At 45.3% G+C, this 22,403-nt stretch overlaps 1 protein-coding gene across 4 annotated transcripts in view; it reads right to left on the bottom strand.

Annotated features, from left to right (window-relative positions):
• Nucleotides 1-19,718, bottom strand: part of MTMR14 (myotubularin related protein 14) — a 72,655-nt gene extending 52,937 nt beyond the window's left edge. For all 4 annotated transcript variants that reach the window (XM_066596734.1, XM_066596736.1, XM_066596735.1 and 1 more), the window contains exons 1-6: nt 19,529-19,718; nt 9,458-9,606; nt 5,857-5,965; nt 1,292-1,367; nt 1,013-1,070; nt 337-456 (exon numbers count right to left, since the gene is read on the bottom strand). In XM_066596734.1, the coding sequence (XP_066452831.1) occupies nt 337-456; nt 1,013-1,070; nt 1,292-1,367; nt 5,857-5,965; nt 9,458-9,606; nt 19,529-19,618 (602 nt within the window). In that variant the 5' untranslated portion in view covers nt 19,619-19,718. The remainder of the gene's footprint in view (nt 1-336; nt 457-1,012; nt 1,071-1,291; nt 1,368-5,856; nt 5,966-9,457; nt 9,607-19,528) is intronic.
• Nucleotides 19,719-22,403: the final 2,685 nt, after the last annotated feature.

Genomic DNA, 22,403 nt, shown 5'->3' with positions numbered 1-22,403 from the left:
CTTATTCAGAGCGATCACAGAACGTGGCAGATCTGGACGCTGAGGACATCACAGAGGGAGAGTCCTGCCTCTGTAATCCATTTACATGCCGTGATCAACACTGATAGCAGCATGTAAGGGGTTAACAGCAGGGGATCTCCAGGGAGGCCAGTAGTCAGTCAACTCCTGCTGCAGTTGGGATGGGCTCAGCTTCAGAGCTTGCATCATCTGTAGCATGCAATCCATTCGTAGGAACCCCTTTCTATAGGCCCTGGGGTGGGAAGAGGTTTATAGGGCATTTGCACCAAAATTCCATAAAACAAAGACAAAAAAAAACCCAAAACAAAAAAAACTCACTTGAGCCCAAATTTCACCTTCTTGTTTTCTACCATGAGGTCGCAGATGTATCTGACAGACAAGTATCGCAACAACTTAATGTCATGGCCCCGAACTTTGTCAAACTGCGAGTCTCCGATACTGGGAGGAGGAAGGAGAAACAAACTGTTAGCTAACTGGGCACACTGAGGAGGAATTCAGCAGTACAGGGTAGAGGCACATTACCCCGGCTAGCTGCTGTGCGGGAGAGGGAGACAGCTATTGGGGTACTTCATGCATAGTGGAATGTCTACAGTGGAAAAATCCACAACACAATCCGCAGCGCTGGTGCACATTCTGCTATGGATCTGCAGCCGACTTCACCCCCTCAAATGAAAGGATGAAATTTCTGCGTATCTGCAGCAAAAAACAATATCGAAATTCGCACATGGTTTTGCTGCAAAGTTTGCGCTGAGGAAAGCCTGCACCATTTCCACTACACGTGAACGTACCCAAAGTACATTGCTGTGGCTTGTAAACAATTAAAAAAGATGCCATACGCACCGGTCCTTCAGTCAGTTGATTGGTAGGGGTGTTAGAAGTCAGACCCCTTCAATCAATATACATAGCTTATTGTAAAGATAGGTCACCAATTTGGTAGCACTGGAATTCCCCTTTAGGATCCCCAAGCTTGAATACTAGAGCTTCTCATACATACCTGACTGCAGAATCATCTTCAGCAACCTCTGTATCCGCCAAGGCGTCATCAGCACCCCCTGCAGCAAATCCAGAAAAATCAGCGTCATAAGAACTCCCCTCCAATATCCGGAGACCCTAATGTGGAGCACCGATGACACAAACCCAAGTATACTCTTACTATGACATTGTTACAGAACAGACTGACAACACTGACTTCTGGCGAGAAGAATAGTGCTGTTAGCCTCTCAGTGATGGAACCGCTGGACACAGCCCAACATTATAAATACTGTAATCCTACCTGAGAATATGTAGTTATACCCGGTGCGTCCGTACAATTCGCCCCATCCAGCCAGTGTTGCTGACCTGCAAATGTGCTGCAATGGGAAAGTAGGAAACATCATGGAGGACAAATACAGTATGTGGTCTTGTAATCTGTGGCAGATTTCATTCTCATAAAAAGTGATGGCACAATGCTAGTATGCAGTTATGACTTCAGGGCACCCCTCGATCCAGAAAAGGAAGGAGCTGTAGTAATAATTTATCGCCATGGCAGATTCACAGCAGCAACAGCCCCAACCACCAACTGTACAGGAAACTGCAACATGGCCTTGCTCAAGTGAATAGGGATATACTGCAGTACTACCCCAGCACTGCAGCAGCTTAATTCTCATGATCAGTGGGGGGCTCAATAATCACAAAGCAGTGGCATATCTTAATAATAAGCTATTACTTTGCCTTAATAGTCCCCTTAGGAGTGTGTTCACACATATACTATTAAAGTGAATGGGATTAAAGCAAACAGAAGAAGAAACATGTACAGGAAAAGAAAAATGCTGCAGACTTTCAGCTGTAACCGTGCGGTAACTAAACCGCGGCTTCACTGCGCACATTCCGAAACAACTCTGCAGTGTTTCCGCAAAGTGTGGACGCCGCCTAAGGGACTATTCCTTCAGGCTAGGGCTGCACAATGACTGTGGTCCCACATAATGAAGCCTGCAGTATCACATCTATTGATCATCAATGGGGTTACTTACTGACCTGAGAGCTAATGTGACATAGTATGTACATGTCCATCCAGTTCAGCCTACTACCCCCCAAAGTTGATCCAGAGGAAGGAAAGGGGAGGGGGGAAAAAAAAGCGGGAAGAAGGGAGGTAGAAGTCAACTTTCCCCATTTAAGGAGAAAAAAAAATTCCTTCCCATCTCCAAAAAAATCCAAAATGTGACCAAACTGCTTACAACTGTTTTTTCCAAGAGCCAAATTGCAGCTCAACAGCAAGTTTCATAAGTTTTTCAGTTGTACGGCTTTCTCGAGACTTGCAGTATATCTCCACGTAGCCCAGGCCTTAAAAGGTATGTGGAGAATTACCTTCTATCACCTATCCACCCACTGCTGAGACCCCCACCGATCCCTCCTTTCTTTCTTGGCCCCTCCCTCCCCAGTGAGAAGGCCACTGAATAGACTGGGACACGCCTTCCCTGTTCTTGGGACCGATGGGAGTCTCCGCGTCGAGACCGCCACTGATCAGACTTCTCACCTATGCTATGGATAGGTGATAAGTTAATTCTGGTGCCAGCTCTTTAATTAGAAGAACTTCCCGACTAGTTTTCTCCACCGGGTCTTGCACTCTTGTAAAGTTGTACAGTTCTTTGCAGAGTTACGTTAGGATATACCGAATTAAAGCATTTGCGCGGTGTATAAACGTGTTCATACATGTATACAGAGACACCCTCATCTCTTCTCATACTAGATCTATTGGAGCTTCTATAGCATCACATTAAACTAACTGCATGCTGAGATTATAGCTGCCACGCTGATCTCCACACTGATTTACATACAATTAAACCGCTACCCAGAATGCTTCTCCCCTAATTGCAGCTTGCTTTTCAATCTCATCAGAACAAGGATCAACAGGAAATTACAGCACAGAATCCAGCGCTCCATTTGGATCAATTAAAACTTGCCGCATTCTTTGTTTAACGCGGAGTAAGAGCCGTCGGCATGTTAATGGCTTCCACAACTCACGCAGCTAATCATTTCTATAGGAAGGTGAACTGAGTGAGCTGTAAAATGAGTTGCCCAGGCTGTGTGTGTAATTTATATAGATTTTTAATTATTATTATTATTTTTTTAATTAGTGCTTCCCAAGCCCACACATAATAAAACATCCTATAGCCGCCTCTCCTGGATCCCACAGCTCTGACAGTCTATAAACAGGATACCAACATTGGAGCGCTAAGGATTGTAATTGGCTGCAGCAACCAGTGATATCCCGTTCACAGACTGCCTGTGCATAGACCCGGCTCCGAGTACAATCTTCTAATCCACTAGTGCTAGACTACCAGTGCACTATGACTGCTCTCTGATTAGCCTGTGATACTCATGTGATCATTGGCCAATCAGAGCAGTGCGAATTAGCTAGATAGAACATTAAAAAGTGACCATTTTGAAAATTAGGGGGAAAAAAAAAAATGGGGGGAAAAAAAAAAAAAAACGCAAACAGGGCAGTAACAATTAGATCAAATGGACTGCAGGGAACAAGTGCAAGTAAAATACCCCCCTCCACAGAACAGAATTCTGACCAGAAACCAGAGGGTTGCTTTAACAACTTCGGGACCAATTGGTAATTTACATCGCTGCTTGCTGGGGCTCTGTGCAGCAGTGAGGTAAATTTATGTTCCACATTCCCAAGCGAGAGCAGCTGAAGCACCTGAAACAAGTTGACATCTGGTTGAGGTGCGGCCATCGGAAACTAATTGGTTGAGGTCCCCACGATGTCATTGCAGACAGTCCGACAGTTTGTTGCAGCAACACACTTTCCAGGCATTTGAGCGCTCTAGAAGTTGCCCTCTACCCCGTCTGACAGCGTGCGAGAAACAGAACAAGAGAGCTTACTGCTAACACAAACATATTAACCCCTTCTGTTTCTTATTCCCAGTACAAGTACCATATTACCCCTTCTACTACCCCAAAATGTTTTTAGATTTTCTGTAGGTAGGATTTAGGTAGTGTAGGTGATTATATGTTATAGGGCTCAGTTTGTTTATTTACTAGAAATAAATTAGCGTTAGGTATTTTAAAGTTAATCAGTTATTGCATTGATTTAATTGTCAATACCATTTATATCAATGCGCTCCTAAAGTGCTCAAAAACATTTTCCAAAATGTACTTTTAAAATAGACAAATTGAAATCCCATCTCATTTTAAAAAAATAAAAAAATAAATTGTAGAGCATAGTGTTTATATTGAGTTCTGTCATTGACTGCAGCTGCAGGGACGTCACAGGCCGACTGCAGACATGACATCAGTGAGGAGAGTTGGAGCTGCCGATGCGGGACATGTTGGGAGTGAGGAGAGTATTTGTTCCTTTGTTAAGTTTTACCATAGGGGCCTCATTTGTAATAAAAAAAATTAGCAGATCGCGGCTATTAACCCTGTAAATGCCGCTGTCAATTCTGACAGCGGCATTTAAATCCCCCGATGTTCAGGGGTCCCGTACGGCCGCCCCGCGATGAGATCGGGGGAGCCGTGCAGTCGTCATGGCACCCAGGGGCCTTCTGAAAGGCCCCAGGGCTGCCTTGAGAGACTGCCTATCAAGCCATCCCCGTGGGGCGGCTTGATAGGCTGCCTGTCAGAATGCAGTACGACGTAATGCTATAGCATTACATCATACTGCAGGAGCGATCAAAGTATCGCATACTGTACTCCCTCAGGGGGACTTAAAAGTAAAGTGAAAAAAAGAGCAATAAAGTTTAAAAAAAAAATAAAAAAGTTTAAATCACCCCTTTTGCCAGATCTAAAATTTAAAAAGTCTAAATAAAAAAAAACATATTTGGTATCGCCGCGTCCGTAAAAGTCCGATCTATCAAAGTAGCACATTATTTACCTCGCACGGTGTACGTCGTCCGAAAAAAAAATAAAGAACGCCAGAAATGCACTTTCAGTCCCCCTGTCTCCCAGAAAAAAACGCAATAAAAAGCGATCAAAAAGTCGTACATATTCCGAATTCGTACTGACGGAAACTGCAGGACATCCCGCAAAAAATGAGCCAATGCTGAACTAAGTCGACGGAAAAATAAAAAAGTTATTGCGCAGAAAATAATTGAAAAAAATTAAATGTCTTTGAAGAAAAAAAAAAATACAAGTTTGGTATCGCAGTAATCGTACCGACCCATAGAATAAAGTTATCATGTCGTTTTTGTTGCAGTTTGTGCGCCGTAGAAACAAGATGCACTGAAAGATGGCGGAATGTCGTTTTTTTCTTCATTTTACTCCACTTAGAATTTTTTAAATGTTTTTCAGTACATTTTATGGTACTTTAAATAGCACCATTGAAAAATACAACTCATCCCGCAAAAAACAAGCCCTCATACAGAGACGTCAATGGATAAATAAAGGAGTTACAATATTTTTAAGGGAGGGGGGGGGGGGGGGGGGGAGAAAAAAAACAAAAATGGGGAAAAAAAGGGCCACGTCATGAAGGGGTTAAAAGTGCTGACCGCTTTTACTCAGTGTTCAGTACCACAATGCTGCGCAAGTTTTAATCAATCCAATTGCAGCGCTGGGCTGCCATTTCCAATGAGATTTATCGTGTCCTCAGTCTGCACCTGGCAATGGATTCTGTGAGTGTGGTGAGCCAGCAATGTGTATGCCCTTCTAGAACAGAGGTTCAGGCTGCACGAGGCCAGGGGCAATGCATTATTTTACCCATACAGCACAATTATTTCTAAATTAGAGTGAGATTTTGGACGATGCGTAGTCTGTAAAGGAAGAAGCCGGACAGAGCTCCTTAATACCAACTACAGAGAATGATGATAAGATGAGTAGTTGTCAAACACCCCTGGAGGGGCAGGGGATATTTACCTTTCCCTTGTAAAGAATAACCGGGCAGACGAAGCGTCCTCTACATCGCGCCATTTTGCTGCGGTTAACAAGGTCTTGTAACTTGCTGACTTGCACCGTGCTCTCAAACCTGGAACGTAAAAATCACTGAGAATTACTACAAAACATACATACATGGTTCATTACAATCAGGTAATGATACACAGCTGCAGACTGGTCACCATGCTGACCCCTGCCTACCAAAAAGCAGACCATGGAGCAATGTGCGTCACATACCTAGGAAAGATGGCACCAGGATGGACTATGGGAAGAAGGAAAGGCTGTAGAGCAGTGTGATGCAGCATGTACCAGCTACCCACATGTTGTACAGACCAAGTACTCCCATCATGACAGTGGTCACCGTCAGCGGGATAATGTACCCTGTCACACTGCAGGAATCGGTCAGCATCACCACCAAGTACAAGGGGATGACTTGGCCTCCAAATACACCAGATCTCAATTCAATCAAGGATCTTGGGATGTGCTGGAAAAACAAACCCCATCCATGGAGGCCGCACCTCATGATTACTTCTAGGATCTGCTGCTAACGTCTTGTGCCAAAAACTACAGACCACCTTCAGAGGTCTTGTGGAGACCATTCTTTTTGGTGGGTTTAATATTAGGCAGATTGCTTTAGTGTTATGGCTGGCTGATCAGCACATATCCAGTATCTCGCATGGCATCCAGCCTTGTATACACTTGCCGTAGTTTTATCATGGCAGTGTTGGCAGGAGGAATCACACATTACTCCCGCAGTCTGTGCCTTGTCCAGATTACATGTGTGACATAAGGAAACATGGTCTACACCGTGGATTACCGGTGCTAGCGGCCGGGCGGACAGTAATCCAGAAATGATGCATCGCAGATCACACGTGTATTTAGTACAATCTGATATGGATTTTCTAGGGAGGTGCTGCCCCCTTCCTGCACAAACGTAAATGTAAGAGCCGGAAAAGAAAGCACCACAGACGCTTCATGCACTGCATCTGGAAAGTCGTCAGACCCCCTCAGTTTTTTATATTCTGCTATGCTGTGGCCTTATGCAAAATTAAAGTTTAGGTTGTCCCCCCCCCCCCCCCCCCCCTCATCATTCTGCACTCAGTTTCCCATAATGACAGAGTGACAACAGGAGGTTAGAAATCTTAGGGGTTTTGCTTTTTTTAATTACAAACCGTTTGCATTGACATAAGTATTCACACCTTTTGGAGTGACATTTGAAATTAAGCTCTGGGGGCTCCTATTTCTCTTTATCATCTGTGAGATGATTCAACAGCTTCAACAGAGTCAATTTATGGTAAATTTAGTTGATTGGGCATCATTTTAAAAAGACACCCCCTGTCTAAAATAGGGCTCACTGCTCACAATGCATATCAGAGCCAAAACCAAGCCATGAGGAGGCAAGAACTGCCTGTACAGCTCAGAGACAGGATTGTGTGGAGTCACAGAAGGCTAGAAAAAAAACGTTTGCTGCCCTGAAGGTTCTGAAGAGCATAGCGGCCTCCATAATTCTTACATGGAAGACGTTTAGAACCACCAGGACTCTTCCTAGAACTGCCGAACCACCAAATTAAGTAACGGGGGGGGGGGTCTTGGTAAGACTAATCTCACACGTGCAAGTGTGATATTGGGCCGTGAATCAGGTCAACATGCAATTTTGGTGTGGTTGTGAGGCATTTTTTGTAACAAAACCACCTTGTATCACTTCGGGGAAGTAGCGATCGCAGAGTGTTTTCAATGGGAGGCTTTACATTGCACTCTCGTGCACCTAGCATAGTATGCCCAAAGATAGATTGTACTGCGATTATTGGGAATCGATTATGTGTATGGCCACATTCAAAAGAATGGGGTTCATATTCATGCGGGATTTGTGTGCTTTGCACAAATCTCACAAGATTTTCTTTCACTCTGGCTGAGCTCCAAAGATTCTGTGTGCAGATGAGAAACTTTTAGAAGGTCAACCATCACTGCAGACCTCCACCAATCTGGGCTTTATGGCAGAGCGGCCAGAAAGAAGCTTTTTCTCAATAAAAGTAATAATTTACTCCTGACTGTGCACTTATGGGCTGTAGCTTAACTGTGATCATCATCCGTAACTGACAGGAATGACTGTGTCCCCCTGCAGACAGTAACATCACAGACTGAGAAACTGACTAGTAAAGGAGTACATAACCCCAAGTAGATCAGAGCTGGACAGAACTGCAATCACATGACCATCTGAGGAATGAGAGGCAGAAATACCTAACCCATGTAACACTAGCAGAATAGCTACATAATGAATAAAATAACTGGTGTGGCCCTTTAACACAAAATCGGCTGCCATCAGTCATGGGTTTTCTCCTACGCTTGTGAAATCCCACAGTATATTGTAGTTGTGTGCTGGACAGAAACGCTGGTTTATCAGACTTTCTGAATTTAAAAGGGGTATTCCCAGGATGCCAGATGCCTGCGAGGTGCGAGTCCGAGTGAGAGAATTAGGGGTAAGAAAAAACCCATTTGCCAATGCAAAGCAGTTGGCAGTAGAGTCAGTGGGAAGCGGTCACTCTTGAACACAGATCGCCCCATTAAGGCTGGTGGGACCTCCACTTATAACCTGGAGGGGGTTGTCCGGTCACTGGACAGCAGTCCCCCTAGACCACCAACGGGACTAATATAACAAAAGGAGCGGTACAGAGAATGCGCCGGTCTCACATGTAACCGTGCTTGAGGAAGACCGATTGCCGCTGTGACAACGTGGAGAACGTCTCAACGTCACTCGCCCAGAGAGGGGCGGTGTTGGGGGAGTTACCAAGAGTTCCACTCATGGTCCGGCCAGCCCACCACAAACAGTCTGGCCGCCCACCGAACCGAATCCTCGCTATTTACATACAACCAAAGTGTTCATTTTACAGGTACGCACGAAGCCCGGCGGACAAGAAAGGTAGTTTTGAAATGCACATGGCATCTGCTTTTGGAAGGTGTAGACAGATTACTGTGGGAAACAGTGGCGACAGGTTCTCTTCAAAAAGGTCATAATACTTTACAGAGATATTCCCATCTCATGAAGGGATTGTACAGTAATGGGATATGCAATCACTTTAGGATTGGCTAGGGTGCAACCTCAGGGACCCCCACGGGTACTGGGAATGATGGGGCTGAAGAGCTTGAGGCTGGGCCGACACCGGGCAGGGAAACCGCACTAAACTAGCGGAGACTTCACTAAGGCCCCCTGCACACGGGCAGACATTACACGGCGGGATTACCTGCAGAATTTCCGCCCGTGGCCGCTGCCATAGGAGCGCATTAGAAAACGCAATCCTAGGCAGACGGACGCAATTTGTCCACATGAAATCACACGCGCAAAACAAAACGCGGCATGCTCCATTTCTGTGCGGGTCTCGCAGAGGCCCGCACAGAAATGTCACTGGCGGCGGGCCGGCTCCTCCCTGCGCATGCACTGGCTGGCCAGCAGCCAGCGTATAGCAGAGAATGAAGACGCCAGGTGCGGGTGAGCCGCAGCGGGATCTGACCCAGCTGTCTGCAGGCAGCCTTCGTATCAAATTCTATGGCATAACTTACTAACGCCCCTTTAAGAAGCGATACATACATGTGCTTGTCATCTTCTGCGCTCTCGTACTCCAGGAAGACGATCTGTCGGGGGTAATGGCTGCACAGCTCCCCGTTGGCGTTCTGAATGATGCTGTAGCAATAGTCTTTCCCAAACAGCTCCAGGCAGCGCAGCTCGATCTTCTCCACCTGTGGAGCAAGGAAAGAAACCCGCTGATTGGCAGACATTGAAGAAAACTTCCATGTGTGGAATTCTCCAACACACACTTACCGGCTGTTAACTGCAATTAAAGAATACCTATTGTTTTGTCATGTAAATCTACATACCACACGTCCAATACTCTGCGCCAATTAACGACATCATATATCTTTACCAACAATTGCTGTTTACCGATACAGAGCTTGAAAATCCCTGCACAGAGATAAATGCTAAACGTTTGGCTACCTATAGCCACCACTAGAGGGAGCTGTATAGGCAATCAAACAATTGGAAGGTCAAGTCCCCTATGGGAGATTTTTAAAAAAAAGGCAAGTTGGAAATAAAGTTTTTTTAATTGTAGAAAAAAAAAATCCTTTCCCCGAATTCAATAAAAAAAAAAAAAAAAATTTTAAACAAAAATAATCCGAAACATATTTGATACCATAAAAGTCTGATTTATCTAAAATAATGGATTATTTATCCTGCCGGGTGAACATCGGCATTAAAAAAAAAAAAAAGCATGATGTCAGAATTGCGCTTGTGGTCGCTCAGTGCAGCTCGCTTTCAGTCAAACTTTTAAGCATTTCCTGAACGCAGCAGCTGTCTGGGTAAAGCATACGTGGGCTGAACGGGCCTCTCTGTCCCGGGTCCGTGGGGCCGGTCAGCACGAACCTGGTGACAGGTTCAATTTAAATACTTTGCTGAACCTCTGGCACAGAAACAAGTATTCACATAGACAGCAGTGATTGCGAAATGCCTCCAATAAAGAGGAAAAGAAACCGGCCGCGGGAACTGGAACAGTCACAGGCTTCACTTCCCCTGCTAACGGTGACACATCACCTCCTCCGAGAATGAGGAAAAGGCCCCAGAAGTCCTTAAAATGTCTTTCCAGCCTTATCCCTGTACCTGGGAATGCTGGGCGACAACTAATATGGCCACTGCAGAGCCCCCTGGAGGTTGTCATCCAGATTGCAAGGAATCTTCTATATATTTGTCAATGTCTGTTTGTTGGAGCGTCACGCACAAACGGTATGACCCATTGACATGAAATTTTGCACAGAGTGTAATATCCACCCGGAGAAGGTTATAGGATTAAAATAAATAAAATATTCAGAAACTTTGTTGTCTCGGCACCCTTATTTGCAAATTTTTGCCTTTGCTTTAATTTAACCCCTTGAGTGGCACGCCCGGAAATTTTCCGGGACGAGCTCCACTGCCCATAGCGATGTAGCCCGGAAGATTTCCGGGCTATGTATCACTATGGGAGCTGCAGAGCACAATGCCATAAGCTGTGGCAGTGTGCTCTGCCTGAGCAGACCCACATAGAGCAGTGCAGGACTTTGAAAAACAGAAGCAGGAAGATATTGCCGATCTGCCGGCAATCTCCCGTTTCTATTTTCAAAGTCCTGCACTGCTTTGTTTACAGGTTGCCATAGAGACCATCGGCTTGTCAGAAGCTGGTCTCTATGGCAGGGAGAGCTGGTGCTTGGCTGTCAGAGGATAGCCAGGCACCAGCTCTACACAGCAGAGAAGGGAGAAAAACGATCTCTGCTGTGTTAACCCTTTTACATGCTGTGGTCCATACGACCACAGCATGTAAAGGGCTGACAAAGGTAGGGGGCTCCCTCTGTCAGAGGATAGCCAGGCATCAGCTCTTACACAGCAGAGAATGTAGAAAACCTCTGACCTCTGCTGTGTTAACCCTTTAAATGCTACGGTCTATGCGACTGCAGCATATAAAAGGGCTGTCACCATGGGACCCCAGGAATGTGATCAGGTCTCTGTGCAAGTCCTCTAAAAGGGACAAAAATAAAAAAAAATTTAAAAAAAAGGGAAAAAAATTATATAAAAAAAATAAAAACACTTGTCTCCCTTTAGGCCTCATGTCCACGGGGGAAAAATCAGGCCCGCTGCGGATTCTTCATGGAGAATCCCGCAGTGGGTCTCTCCTTGCCCTCCATCGCGGCCGGATCTTCTTTCTTCGGCCCGGCGGATGTGCTCGGCACGCCGGCAACGGGCACACGTCGGGCACTCCATTTCTTTTTGAACTCCTGCTCTCCCGCGCAGAGAGCAGAAATTCAGGCGCGGGTGTACCGTGGATCCGGACGGCTTCCATAGAAGCCTGCGGGAGCCGCTCCCGCGGGTGACCCGCACTAAAATGGAGCATGCCGCGTTTTTTTCCCGCCGCACGCAATCCACACCTCAAGGGGAAAATGACATCTGCAGGTATTTAACTACCTGCGGGAGTCCAATGCATCCCTATGGGGCGCGGATCATGCTGCGGGAAAAACGCTGCAGATTTTAAAAAATCTTCTTTTTACCGTGGACATGAGGCCTAACTTTGTAAAAAATGAAAAATAAAATTACACATGTGGTATCCCTGCGTCGTAATGACCCAGAGAAGGAAGTTAGTACATTATTTAACCCCTTAATGACACGGCCCCTTATTTTCTCCCCCCCCCCCCCCCCGTTTAAAAACAATCATAACTCCTTTATTTATACATCGATGTCGCTGTATGAGGGCTTGTTTTTTGCGGGACGAGTTGTATTTTGCAATGGTACTCTTTAACATACCATATAATATACTAAAAAAACTTATGAAATTCTAAGTGGAGTAAAATGAAAAAAAAAAAAAAAGACATTCTACCATCTTTCAGTGAGTTTTGTTTCTACGGAGCACAAACTGCAACAAAAAAAAACATGATAACTTTATTCTACGGGTCAGCACAATTACTACAATACCAAACTTGTATAGTTTTTTTGAAGAAATCTAATTTTTTAAAATTATTTTCTGCTGCATCTTCTGCACGCAATAACTTTTATTTTTCCGTCGACATAGTTGAGCAAGGGCTCATTTTTTGCGAGGTGTCCTGTAGTTTCCATTAGTGCTAATTCGCAATACACACGACTTTTTGATTGCTTTTTTTATTCCATTTTTTCTGAGACAGGGTGACTGAAAAGTGCATTTGTGGTGTTAATTTTTTTTTTCAGACTACATTCACCGTGCGGGGTAAATAATGCACTACTTTAATAGATCAGATACCAAATATGTATCTTATTTTTACGATTTAGATTTTTTTATTATAGATATGACAAAAGGAGGGCGATTTAAACTTTTATTACTTTTTTTAGGGCTTATTCAGACAACCGTATATTGGCTAGCTTTTTACGCCGAGCCGATCTACGGTGTCCTGGTCTGCAGGGGGAGGAGGATGGAAGAGCCAGGAACAGGAACTGAGCTCCCAGAGCTTAGCTCCGCGCCTCCCATTGCAAATAGTGCAGAGGGGCGGAGAGGAGGCAGAGAGGGGGCGGGAGCTCAGTTCCTGCTCCTGGCTCTTCCATGCCCCCCCCCCCCCCCCCCCCCGCTGACAAGGACACCGTATATCGGCTCGGCAGGAAAACGCAGCCGATATACGGTCGTCTGAATAAGCCCTTAAACTGTGAAAAAGTTGCGAAAAAGGAAAAAACTATTACAATTTGGTATTGGCATAATCGCACTGGTCTGTAGAATTACTTTAATATATTATTTATACTGCTCTGAGAATGCAGTGAAAAATAAAAATAAAAAACATAATTACAGATTTTGTTAATCTTGCCATTAGAAAAAAATGGAATAAAAAGGGATCAAAATTTTACATGTACCAAAAAATTAGATAAAAGACAAGAGTTCGTCCCGCAAAAAAACAAGCCCTTCTCGAGCTCTGGGAATGGAAAAAAAATTAATACAGCTCTTGGAATATGGCGACACAAAAGCAAACCCTTAAGAAAAAAAAATGTTTTAAATGTACGAAAATAGCAAAAAAACTGTAAACTTGGTATCGTGTGACTCAGAGAATAATGTTATCACACTATTTATTCTGCACACTAAACGCCGTAAAAATGAAATCTAAAAACAAATGACAGAATTTCTTCTTTTTCCCCCCATCTCCCTACAATTTTTTTTACAAAAGCTATGCAATACATGATATATACCCCAAAAATGATGCCATCAAAAAGTACAACTTGTCCCGCAAAAACAAGCCGTCATATGGCCGTGTCAATGGAAAAATGAAAACGTTATGGCTCTTGGAACGCGACTGCAAAATTAGTTGAAATTAAATGATTGGCCCATTTAAAAAAACCTGCCCTGGTGGGTCTGACAGGGCGGTAAGAAACCCTCCACTCAGGGGTTAATGCAGCAACCCTCAAATTTGCTTTTACCAATGGATCCTACGGACTCTATTTAGTATTCCTGGTTATTTCCAACAAGTAATTCCCACTAGAGTCGTCAGACTGAGCGCTGACAGGAAATGATCTATCCCAGACATGGAACAAATTTATGAACACCGTCCCTCATTTATCAAAACTGTCACAGTAAAAAAGTTTTTGTTGCCCATAGCAACCAAATCATAGAGCAGCTTTCATTTTACCTCAGCACTGAGGGTACCTTCACACTTGATCGCAATATCGCTACCGCAAGTGTGAAGGCACCCTAAGAGGATTAAATACTGTTGCCCAGAGCAGCTTTCATTTTACCTCAGCACTAAGAGCATTTAAAACCATTGCCCATAACCTAAAAGCTGTGCTGTGATTGGTTGTTATCTCGGCAGTATAAGAAATAGCAACCAATCACAGCACAGCTTTCATTTTACCTCAGCAGAATAAGAAATGAAAGCTGAGCTATGATTAGTTGCTATTGGCAACAAAAAAAATGCTAAATTTTACTCAAATCAGACCAGGACTGGGGATTTCTATAAAAACGCAAACAAACACCTCTGTGAAGACAGCACCCCATCTTTCAAAAAAGTAATTTTTTTCAAAAGTTCTGGATGCACCCCAAAGAGTTCTAGCGTTTCCTATTAATTTTAAAGATAGTTCTAGCGAATTAAGCAAAAATCAACAAATGTATCTCAGGGTGCTACCTTCAAAAAATGATATTAATAAATCAGCGAGAACTTTGTAAATATGGGTTTTAGAGCTTTGAGCATTAAGAGTTTTCTTCAGAAGTCTTAAGGTGCTACCCAGAACTCTTATAGAATTCCCAAAAAGTTATTTACACATAACTTGAATTATTGCGATTTAAAATCATATTCTTCATTCATGATTTGATGGCACTTTTAACCCTTTCCAATCCACTGTCTGACGTCTGAAGACATTATGATTTAAGGCTGTACAGCTCCGATGTTGGAAGACGTCCGTCGGGGTTCTCTTACTTTATACTGCCAGCCTCTCTGCTGTCAGAGCCTATCCAACATGTCACCTCATGCAGTACTGGCTTTAGCCAGCAGATAGCGCCGTTGTATAACGGCAGAAAAAGAGTAAGCCCCCTAGGAAAACCAGGATACAAATTAGATTGGAAAGAGTTAAAGAATCTATTTTATCCTGCGAGTTCTGGGTAGCACCTTAAAGGGGTTGTCCCGCGGCAGCAAGTGGGTCTATACACTTCTGTATGGCCATATTAATGCACTTTGTAATGTACATTGTGCATTAATTATGAGCCATACAGAAGTTATAAGAAGTTTTTCACTTACCTGCTCCGTTGCTAGCGTCCTTGTTTCCATGGAGCCGACTAATTTTCGCCGTCTAATGGCCAAATTAGCCGCGCTTGCGCAGTCCGGGTCTTCTTTTCTGAATGGGGCTCCGTGTAGCTCCGCCCCGTCACGTGCCGATTCCAGCCAATCAGGAGGCTGGAATCGGCAATGGACCGCACAGAAGCCCTGCGGTCCACCGAGGGAGAGGATCCCGGCGGCCATCTTCAGCAGGTAAGTAAGAAGTCACCGGAGCGCGGGGATTCAGGTAAGCACTCTCCGGTGTTCTTTTTTAACCCCTGCATCGGGGTTGTCTCGTGCGCGCGGGGGGGGGGGTGGAACAACCCCTTTAAGACTTCTGAAGAAAACTCTTAATGTGCAAAGCTCTAGAACCCATATTTACAAAGTTCTCGCTGATTTAGTGATATCATTATTTTTTGAAGGTAGCACCCCGAGATACATTTGTTGATTTTTGCTTAATTCGCTAGAACTATCTTTAAAATTAATAGTGAACTCTAGAAATCTTTGGGGTGCATCCAGAACTTTTGAAAAAATGTCCTTTCTTGAAAGATGGGATGCTGACTTCACAGAGGTCAAACAGACAGATTTTGTGTTTTAGATATAAGTAGCTTTCATTTTATCTCAGCACTAAGAGGATTGAAAACTGTTGGCCATAACAACCAATCACAGCACAGCTTTCATTTTACCTCATCAGTATAAGAAATATCAACCAATCACAGCGCAGCTTTCATGTTACCTCAGCGGTATAATATATAACAACCAATCGCAGCGCAGCTTTCATGTTACCTCAGCGGTATAATATATAACAACCAATCGCAGCGCAGCTTTCATGTTACCTCAGCGGTATAATATATAACAACCAATCACAGCGCAGCTTTCATGTTACCTCAGCGGTATAATATATAACAACCAATCGCAGCGCAGCTTTCATGTTACCTCAGCGGTATAATATATAACAACCAATCGCAGCGCAGCTTTCATGTTACCTCAGCGGTATAATATATAACAACCAATCGCAGCGCAGCTTTCATGTTACCTCAGCGGTATAATATATAACAACCAATCGCAGCGCAGCTTTCATGTTACCTCAGCGGTATAATATATGGCTAATACAGTCACACAGCATTAATCTGCATTGGTGTTTCCACGTATTTAGGTGTATGTTCTGAGATCCTCTTTTCGCACTTACAACGTCCCGTTGTGTATCGGTACCCGGGCTAGTAATGTATAAAGCTCAGAATGAGAACTCCTACAACTCTCTAGCACACTTTGGGGTGAATGTACTAAGGCCAGCGTTTTATACACCAGTCTAAAAAGCACCCTGGAATGAAGCGATCCGTACGCATTAGGATGAGCCTGCCTCGTAACAGAATTGGCGCGGTCTGGCCAGTTCATCTGCCAGAATGACATCTGTGTTAGCAGCGCGCCGGCGCAGAACTCCACTGTCATTGTTCCAGTGATTATTCTAACAAACCTGATGAGCTGCTGGAGGCTCCGCCCACATTGTCCAGGCCACGCCCACATTTTACACAAAAAGGCCAAAGAGTCACAACATTTTAGACTTGTACAAAAGTGTATGACTTTTTATCATCAGTTTTGGCATAAACTATTCCTATGGGTAATAGGTCTCCATCTTCCAAGTCACTGTGTTAGTCGTGAGCTGGAACAGCCATGTCTAAGGGGGTAGTAGTAAGACGGACTCCTCTGTCTATAGGACAGGCGATATCTGATCTTGTGGGGCTCACTGCGGAGACCTCCACCGATCCCAAGAAGGGGGGTCCCGTGTCCCCCTCTCTACTACGGGATCGCTGCACCCCCCTGCAGTGAGGAGGAAGTTGTATGGCGTGGTGGTCGCACACTGCTGCTCAATTCATCTCCAATGGTAATGCTGGAGATGGATGAGCGCTTCTACTTCATCTCCAGAGCCCCTACTAAAATTATTAGGGCAGTAGGGGAGAATCTGGGACCCCTATACGCGGGATGGGCAAGGATCTCAACAGTGAGACCCCCACCGATCAGACTTTTATAGGTGGTAGTCTGTCTTATTAAACTCCTTTAAAGGGTCATTCCCAGGAGAGAACATAACTTACTGATCATGGGGTCCAATCCTAACATTTCAACCCTGGCACAAAGTGTGGGCACAAGAGGTGCTGCACTCCATCAGCTTCAAGGAGTCCCCTGGAGATAGCCAAATGCTTGAACTCCATCTCTGGCCATTGAAGTGAATGGAGCAGAGGTGCGCACGCCAGGCCTCCAGTGCTCGCATGTAGGGACTGAAATCTTAGGATTAGTGGCGATGCCAGCAGAGGGACCCACATGGCCAGGAAGTCTGTCCTATGGAGAGCCAATAACTTGCTGGGATGGGAATACCCCTTAGCAACCAGTAAGTACAGATAGGACAACCCTGGGGGTACGGTCACACGGCAGGGTTCGCCGCGGGGTTTTCCGTCCCTACAACCACTGCCACGGGTTTTGGCACAGATACGCTGATGTCATTCAGTTCCCTCAAAGGGCGAGTCCAAGGGTGGAAGGGCAGCATGTTCCCAGTGACATGGCAGTTGCACATGTGGATTATGACTACTGACAGAGCTAAATCAGCGTGCGGATCCGCGCCAGAAAGCAATGCATTTTTATGTGGGTTTTAGAGGTAGAATTCACAAGGAAGATTCAGAAAAATTCCGCCATGTGAACCTCATACCGCCAGTATCTGTTCACGCCAGCATCCACTGACAGCAAGCAGAGATCTTGACAGTGATGAGGAATTCAAACACTGCCTATAGTATGGCAGTGACAGATGAGAAAGTAGCCTTAGATTGGGAGCGCACTACCATATTTCGCCCGCTGTTCTGGGCACACAATACGGAAGCGCCCGACCTCTGAGCATCATACAGCCAGTTTGCTTGTGTGTGTTTTGCGCACTGCGAGACTCACAGAAGTAGAACTTCTTATTAGAAATGGGTCCATCTGTACGCCGGACTCTTCTATCGCTGCGATTTTGTGAGGCAGAACGACTGCAGCGCGAACCATTTTACTGCCATTCTGCAGAAAACTCACCCATTTCTGGTGGGTGAGATTTAGAAATCGGTCGCACGTACATACAAGTGGTATTAGTGTATCTTGACGCCACCAGGAAGTCCTGGTGGAGTCGAAACTGACAGGGGCTGCACATCCGCCTGCCAAATAGGTCCTGGAAGGCCAGTAAAATTAGTGTTAAAAAACGCTCTGCGGGCCGTGGTGCAAACGGGTAGGCTGCCTACTGAGGCACAAGGCGCTACGGGGCTGACAGGTGTAGCACAGAGAGAACATTCTGCTGAAGCGCTTAGTACTGTGTCGGCATCGGCGCTTCACCCCCACCCGATGTCCGTTTAACACCTGATGTGGATTTCCCGCCGTCCGCAGCCGTCAGTGATGGAGCGGTCGGCACGGATGTCACAGTCCCACCGGTGGACGCTAACTGCTAAGGACAGCAGCACTAAGTGCGGGAACGGTCCACACGGACCTTACAGTTAAGGCAGTGAAGCATTCCCAGTGACGACAGCACCTATGAGCGGGGGACCTTAGGGTGAGGGTAACATCTATGGTCAGGCTTACATTACTACATGTTAATGCTGGCATGTTACACCGCTAACATGTGCAGCTCATAATGTAAGCTGCCAGGACCTGCCATCTTTCACCCTATCGGGAGCTGGGGGTGTGAGAGGGGCGTTCCTCCGGTCAAACCCCTGGCTTCCAGTGGCGTCAAGATACACTAATACCCATACAAGAGTCATGTGACCACCATGCAAATGTGGCATTTTCCTATTGAAATAAGGTGAGATTTTTACATGCTTGAGAAAAGACCTGCATAAACAGAGACCCGGATTTCTCACAAATCACACTGCACTCCCAGGAAAAAAAGCCTATTTACGACCGTGAAATCCGTTGAGTTTCTCAGAGCGGTAACGCGCGGGCCTGTGTAATTAGAGATGGACGCTGGCAGGTCCGGTCAGACAACCCACGGTCAGCCTAGGGCATACATCCGTACTAGGCACGCAAAGTGGTGACAGAAACACACCGCAGTCCGTTCCTCCATCGGCCATCTTGACACATCAGTAGCATCTTGGGTGAATAAAACCACCTGAGCTTTGCTGACGGGAACTACAAGTCCCAGCACAATATAGGGCTCAGAACTTCACTGACTGACCATACATGAGATGACAACTACCCCCCCAATGCCAAGCTGCAGGTTGTAAAGCCACCCAGACGCTGTAGTGGTAACAGGGCATTACCGAGTGTCATGTGTACGCAGGGACAGCGGGGTGCGCTATGACTGCACGTTCCTATAGCGCAGCCCCCGCAGTGTACACATGGTGCTGCCCCCCTGTGGCCGCTCCCAGCTCCTCACCTTTGCACCCACATCCTTAGCACGGAACTGAGCGCGGGAAAATTCCTCCAGAAGCTCCACCAGCGCCGTCACACGGCCGGACTCTTCCATAGCACCTCCCTGCTATCACAGGGTGAAGCGCATGACGATAACCGGAGCAACGGGGGCCCCTTGACAGGACATCCGCCGCGCGGACTGATGACGTAATGGCTCCAAGGGATTGGCTGCGAGGAGGGCTGATGACGAGAAGGTCACGTTGGTCTTCAGATCACATGACTGAGCTAGAAGAGTGATGGGGAGGAGGGGGCGGGGTTCTCAACGTGGGTGACGTCCTGAAAAAGTGTTTTGGTTTTTTCGAGTGGGCGGTGAAGCCTGTCCTGTAGGTGACATATATAAATCACCTATAGGAGGTCTGACCAGTCCTGTATGTCTGTCCTGTATGTGACATATATAAATCACCTATAGGAGGTCTGACCAGTCCTGTATGTCTGTACTGTAGGTGACATATATAAATCACCTATAGGAGGTCTGACCAGTCCTGTATGTCTGTACTGTAGCTGACATATATAAATCACCTATAGGAGGTCTGACCAGTCCTGTATGTCTGTCCTGTATGTGACATATATAAATCACCTATAGGAGGTCTGACCAGTCCTGTATGTCTGTACTGTAGGTGACATATATAAATCACCTATAGGAGGTCTGACCAGTCCTGTATATCTGTACTGTAGCTGACATATATAAGTCACCTAGAGGAGGTCTGACCAGTCCTGTGTGTCTGTACTGTAGCTGACATATATAAATCACCTATAGGAGGTCTGACCAGTCCTGTATGTCTGTACTGTAGGTGACATATATAAGTCACCTAGAGGAGGTCTGACCAGTCCTGTGTGTCTGTACTGTAGCTGACATATATAAGTCACCTATAGGAGGTCTGACCAGTCCTGTGTGTCTGTACTGTAGGTGACATATGTAAGTCACCTATAGGGGATCTGACCAGTCCTGTGTGTCTGTACTGTAGGTGACATACATAAGTCACCTATAGGAGGTCTGACCAGTCCTGTATGTCTGTCTTGTAGGTGACATATATAAGTCACAAATAGGAGGTTTGACCAGTCCTGTGTGTCTGTCCTGTAGGTGACATATAAGTCATCTATAGAAGGTCTGACCAGTCCTGTGTGTCTGCATTGTAGGTGACATATGTAAGTCACAAATAGGAGGTCTGACCAGTCCTGTATGTCTGTACTGTAGGTAACATATAAGTCACCTATAGGAGGTCTGACCAGTCCTGTGTGACTGTACTGTAGGTAACATATAAGTCACCTATAGGAGGTCTGACCAGTCCTGTGTGTCTGCATTGTAGGTGACATATATAAGTCACAAATAGGAGGTCTGACCAGTCCTGTATGTCTGTACTGTAGGTAACATATAAGTCACCTATAGGAGGTCTGACCAGTCCTGTATGTCTGTACTGTAGGTAACATATAAGTCACCTATAGGAGGTCTGACCAGTCCTGTGTGTCTGTACTGTAACATAGTAACATAGTAACATAGTATGTAAGGCCGAATGAAGACATTGTCCATCTAGTCCAGCCTGTCTATCCTACTGTGTTGATCCAGAGGAAGGCAAAAAAACCCCAAGGCCAGAAGCCAATTAGCCCTTTTGGGGGAAAAATTCCTTCCCGACTCCCTAATGGCAATCAGCCTGTTCCCTGGATCAACCCCTAATAGTTCCTACCTGCCTATATACCAGGATTGACACTTAACCTAATATTTATATCCTGTAATATCCTTCTTCTCCAGAAAGACATCAAGTCCCCTTTTAAACTCCTCTATGGATTTTTCCATCACCACTTCCTCCGGCAGAGAGTTCCACAGTCTAACTGCTCTTACAGTAAAGAACCCCTTTCTGTGTTGGTGATGAAACCTACTTTCCTCTAATCGTAGCGGATGTCCTCTTGTTACCGTCATGGTCCTGGGTGTAAACAGATCACGGGAGAGATCCATGTGTTGTCCCCTCATGTACTTATACATGGTTATTTGGTCGCCTCTTAACCTTCTTTTTTCTAGAGTAAATAGTCCCAATATTGATAACCTCTCGGGGTATTCCAGTCCCGTCATTCCATGTATTAGTTAAGTTGCCCTTCTTTGAACCCCCTCAAGCACTGTGACATCTTTCCTGAGCACCGGTGTCCAGAACTGTATGCAGTATTCCACGTGAGGCCTGACAAGTGCCTTATATAGTGGAAGAATAATGTTCTCGTCCTTCGCCCCTATACCTCTTTTAATGCACCCCAAGACTTTATTTGCCTTTGCTGCAGCTGACTGGCATTGGTTACTCCAGTTTAGTCTATTATCCACTAATACCCCTAGATCCTTTTCCATATCACTTTTCCCTAGTGGTACCCCATTAAGTGAATATTGGTGACATCCGTTTCTCCTGCCCATGTGCATAGTCTTACATTTTTCAACATTGAACTTCATTTGCCATTTTCCTGCCCAAGCCCCCAGCTTATCCAGGTCCGTTTGTAGCTGCACATTGTCTTCCGTTGCATTAATTATATTGTATAATTTTGTGTCATCTGCAAATATTGATATTTTACTGTGCAGCCCCTCTATCAGGTCATTAATAAATATGTTGAACAGAGTGGGGCCTAATACTGAGCCCTGTGGCACCCCGCTAGCGACTGTGGTCCAATCAGAGTACGAACCATTTATTACCACCCTCTGCTTTCTATCGTTGAGCCAATTTTTTACCCACTTACACACGTTTTCGCCCAGTCCGAGCTGCCTCATTTTGTATATTAGCCTATTATGTGGCACGGTGTCAAAGGCTTTAGAGAAGTCCAGATATACAAGATCAATAGATTCTCCCTGGTCCAGCTTAGAGCTTACT

This window comes from Eleutherodactylus coqui, chromosome 3 (genome assembly GCF_035609145.1).
Source record: "Eleutherodactylus coqui strain aEleCoq1 chromosome 3, aEleCoq1.hap1, whole genome shotgun sequence".
Classification (NCBI taxonomy): domain Eukaryota; kingdom Metazoa; phylum Chordata; class Amphibia; order Anura; family Eleutherodactylidae; genus Eleutherodactylus; species Eleutherodactylus coqui.
Note: the sequence above shows the minus strand (reverse complement) of the source record. Positions and strands in the feature narration are given on the sequence as shown.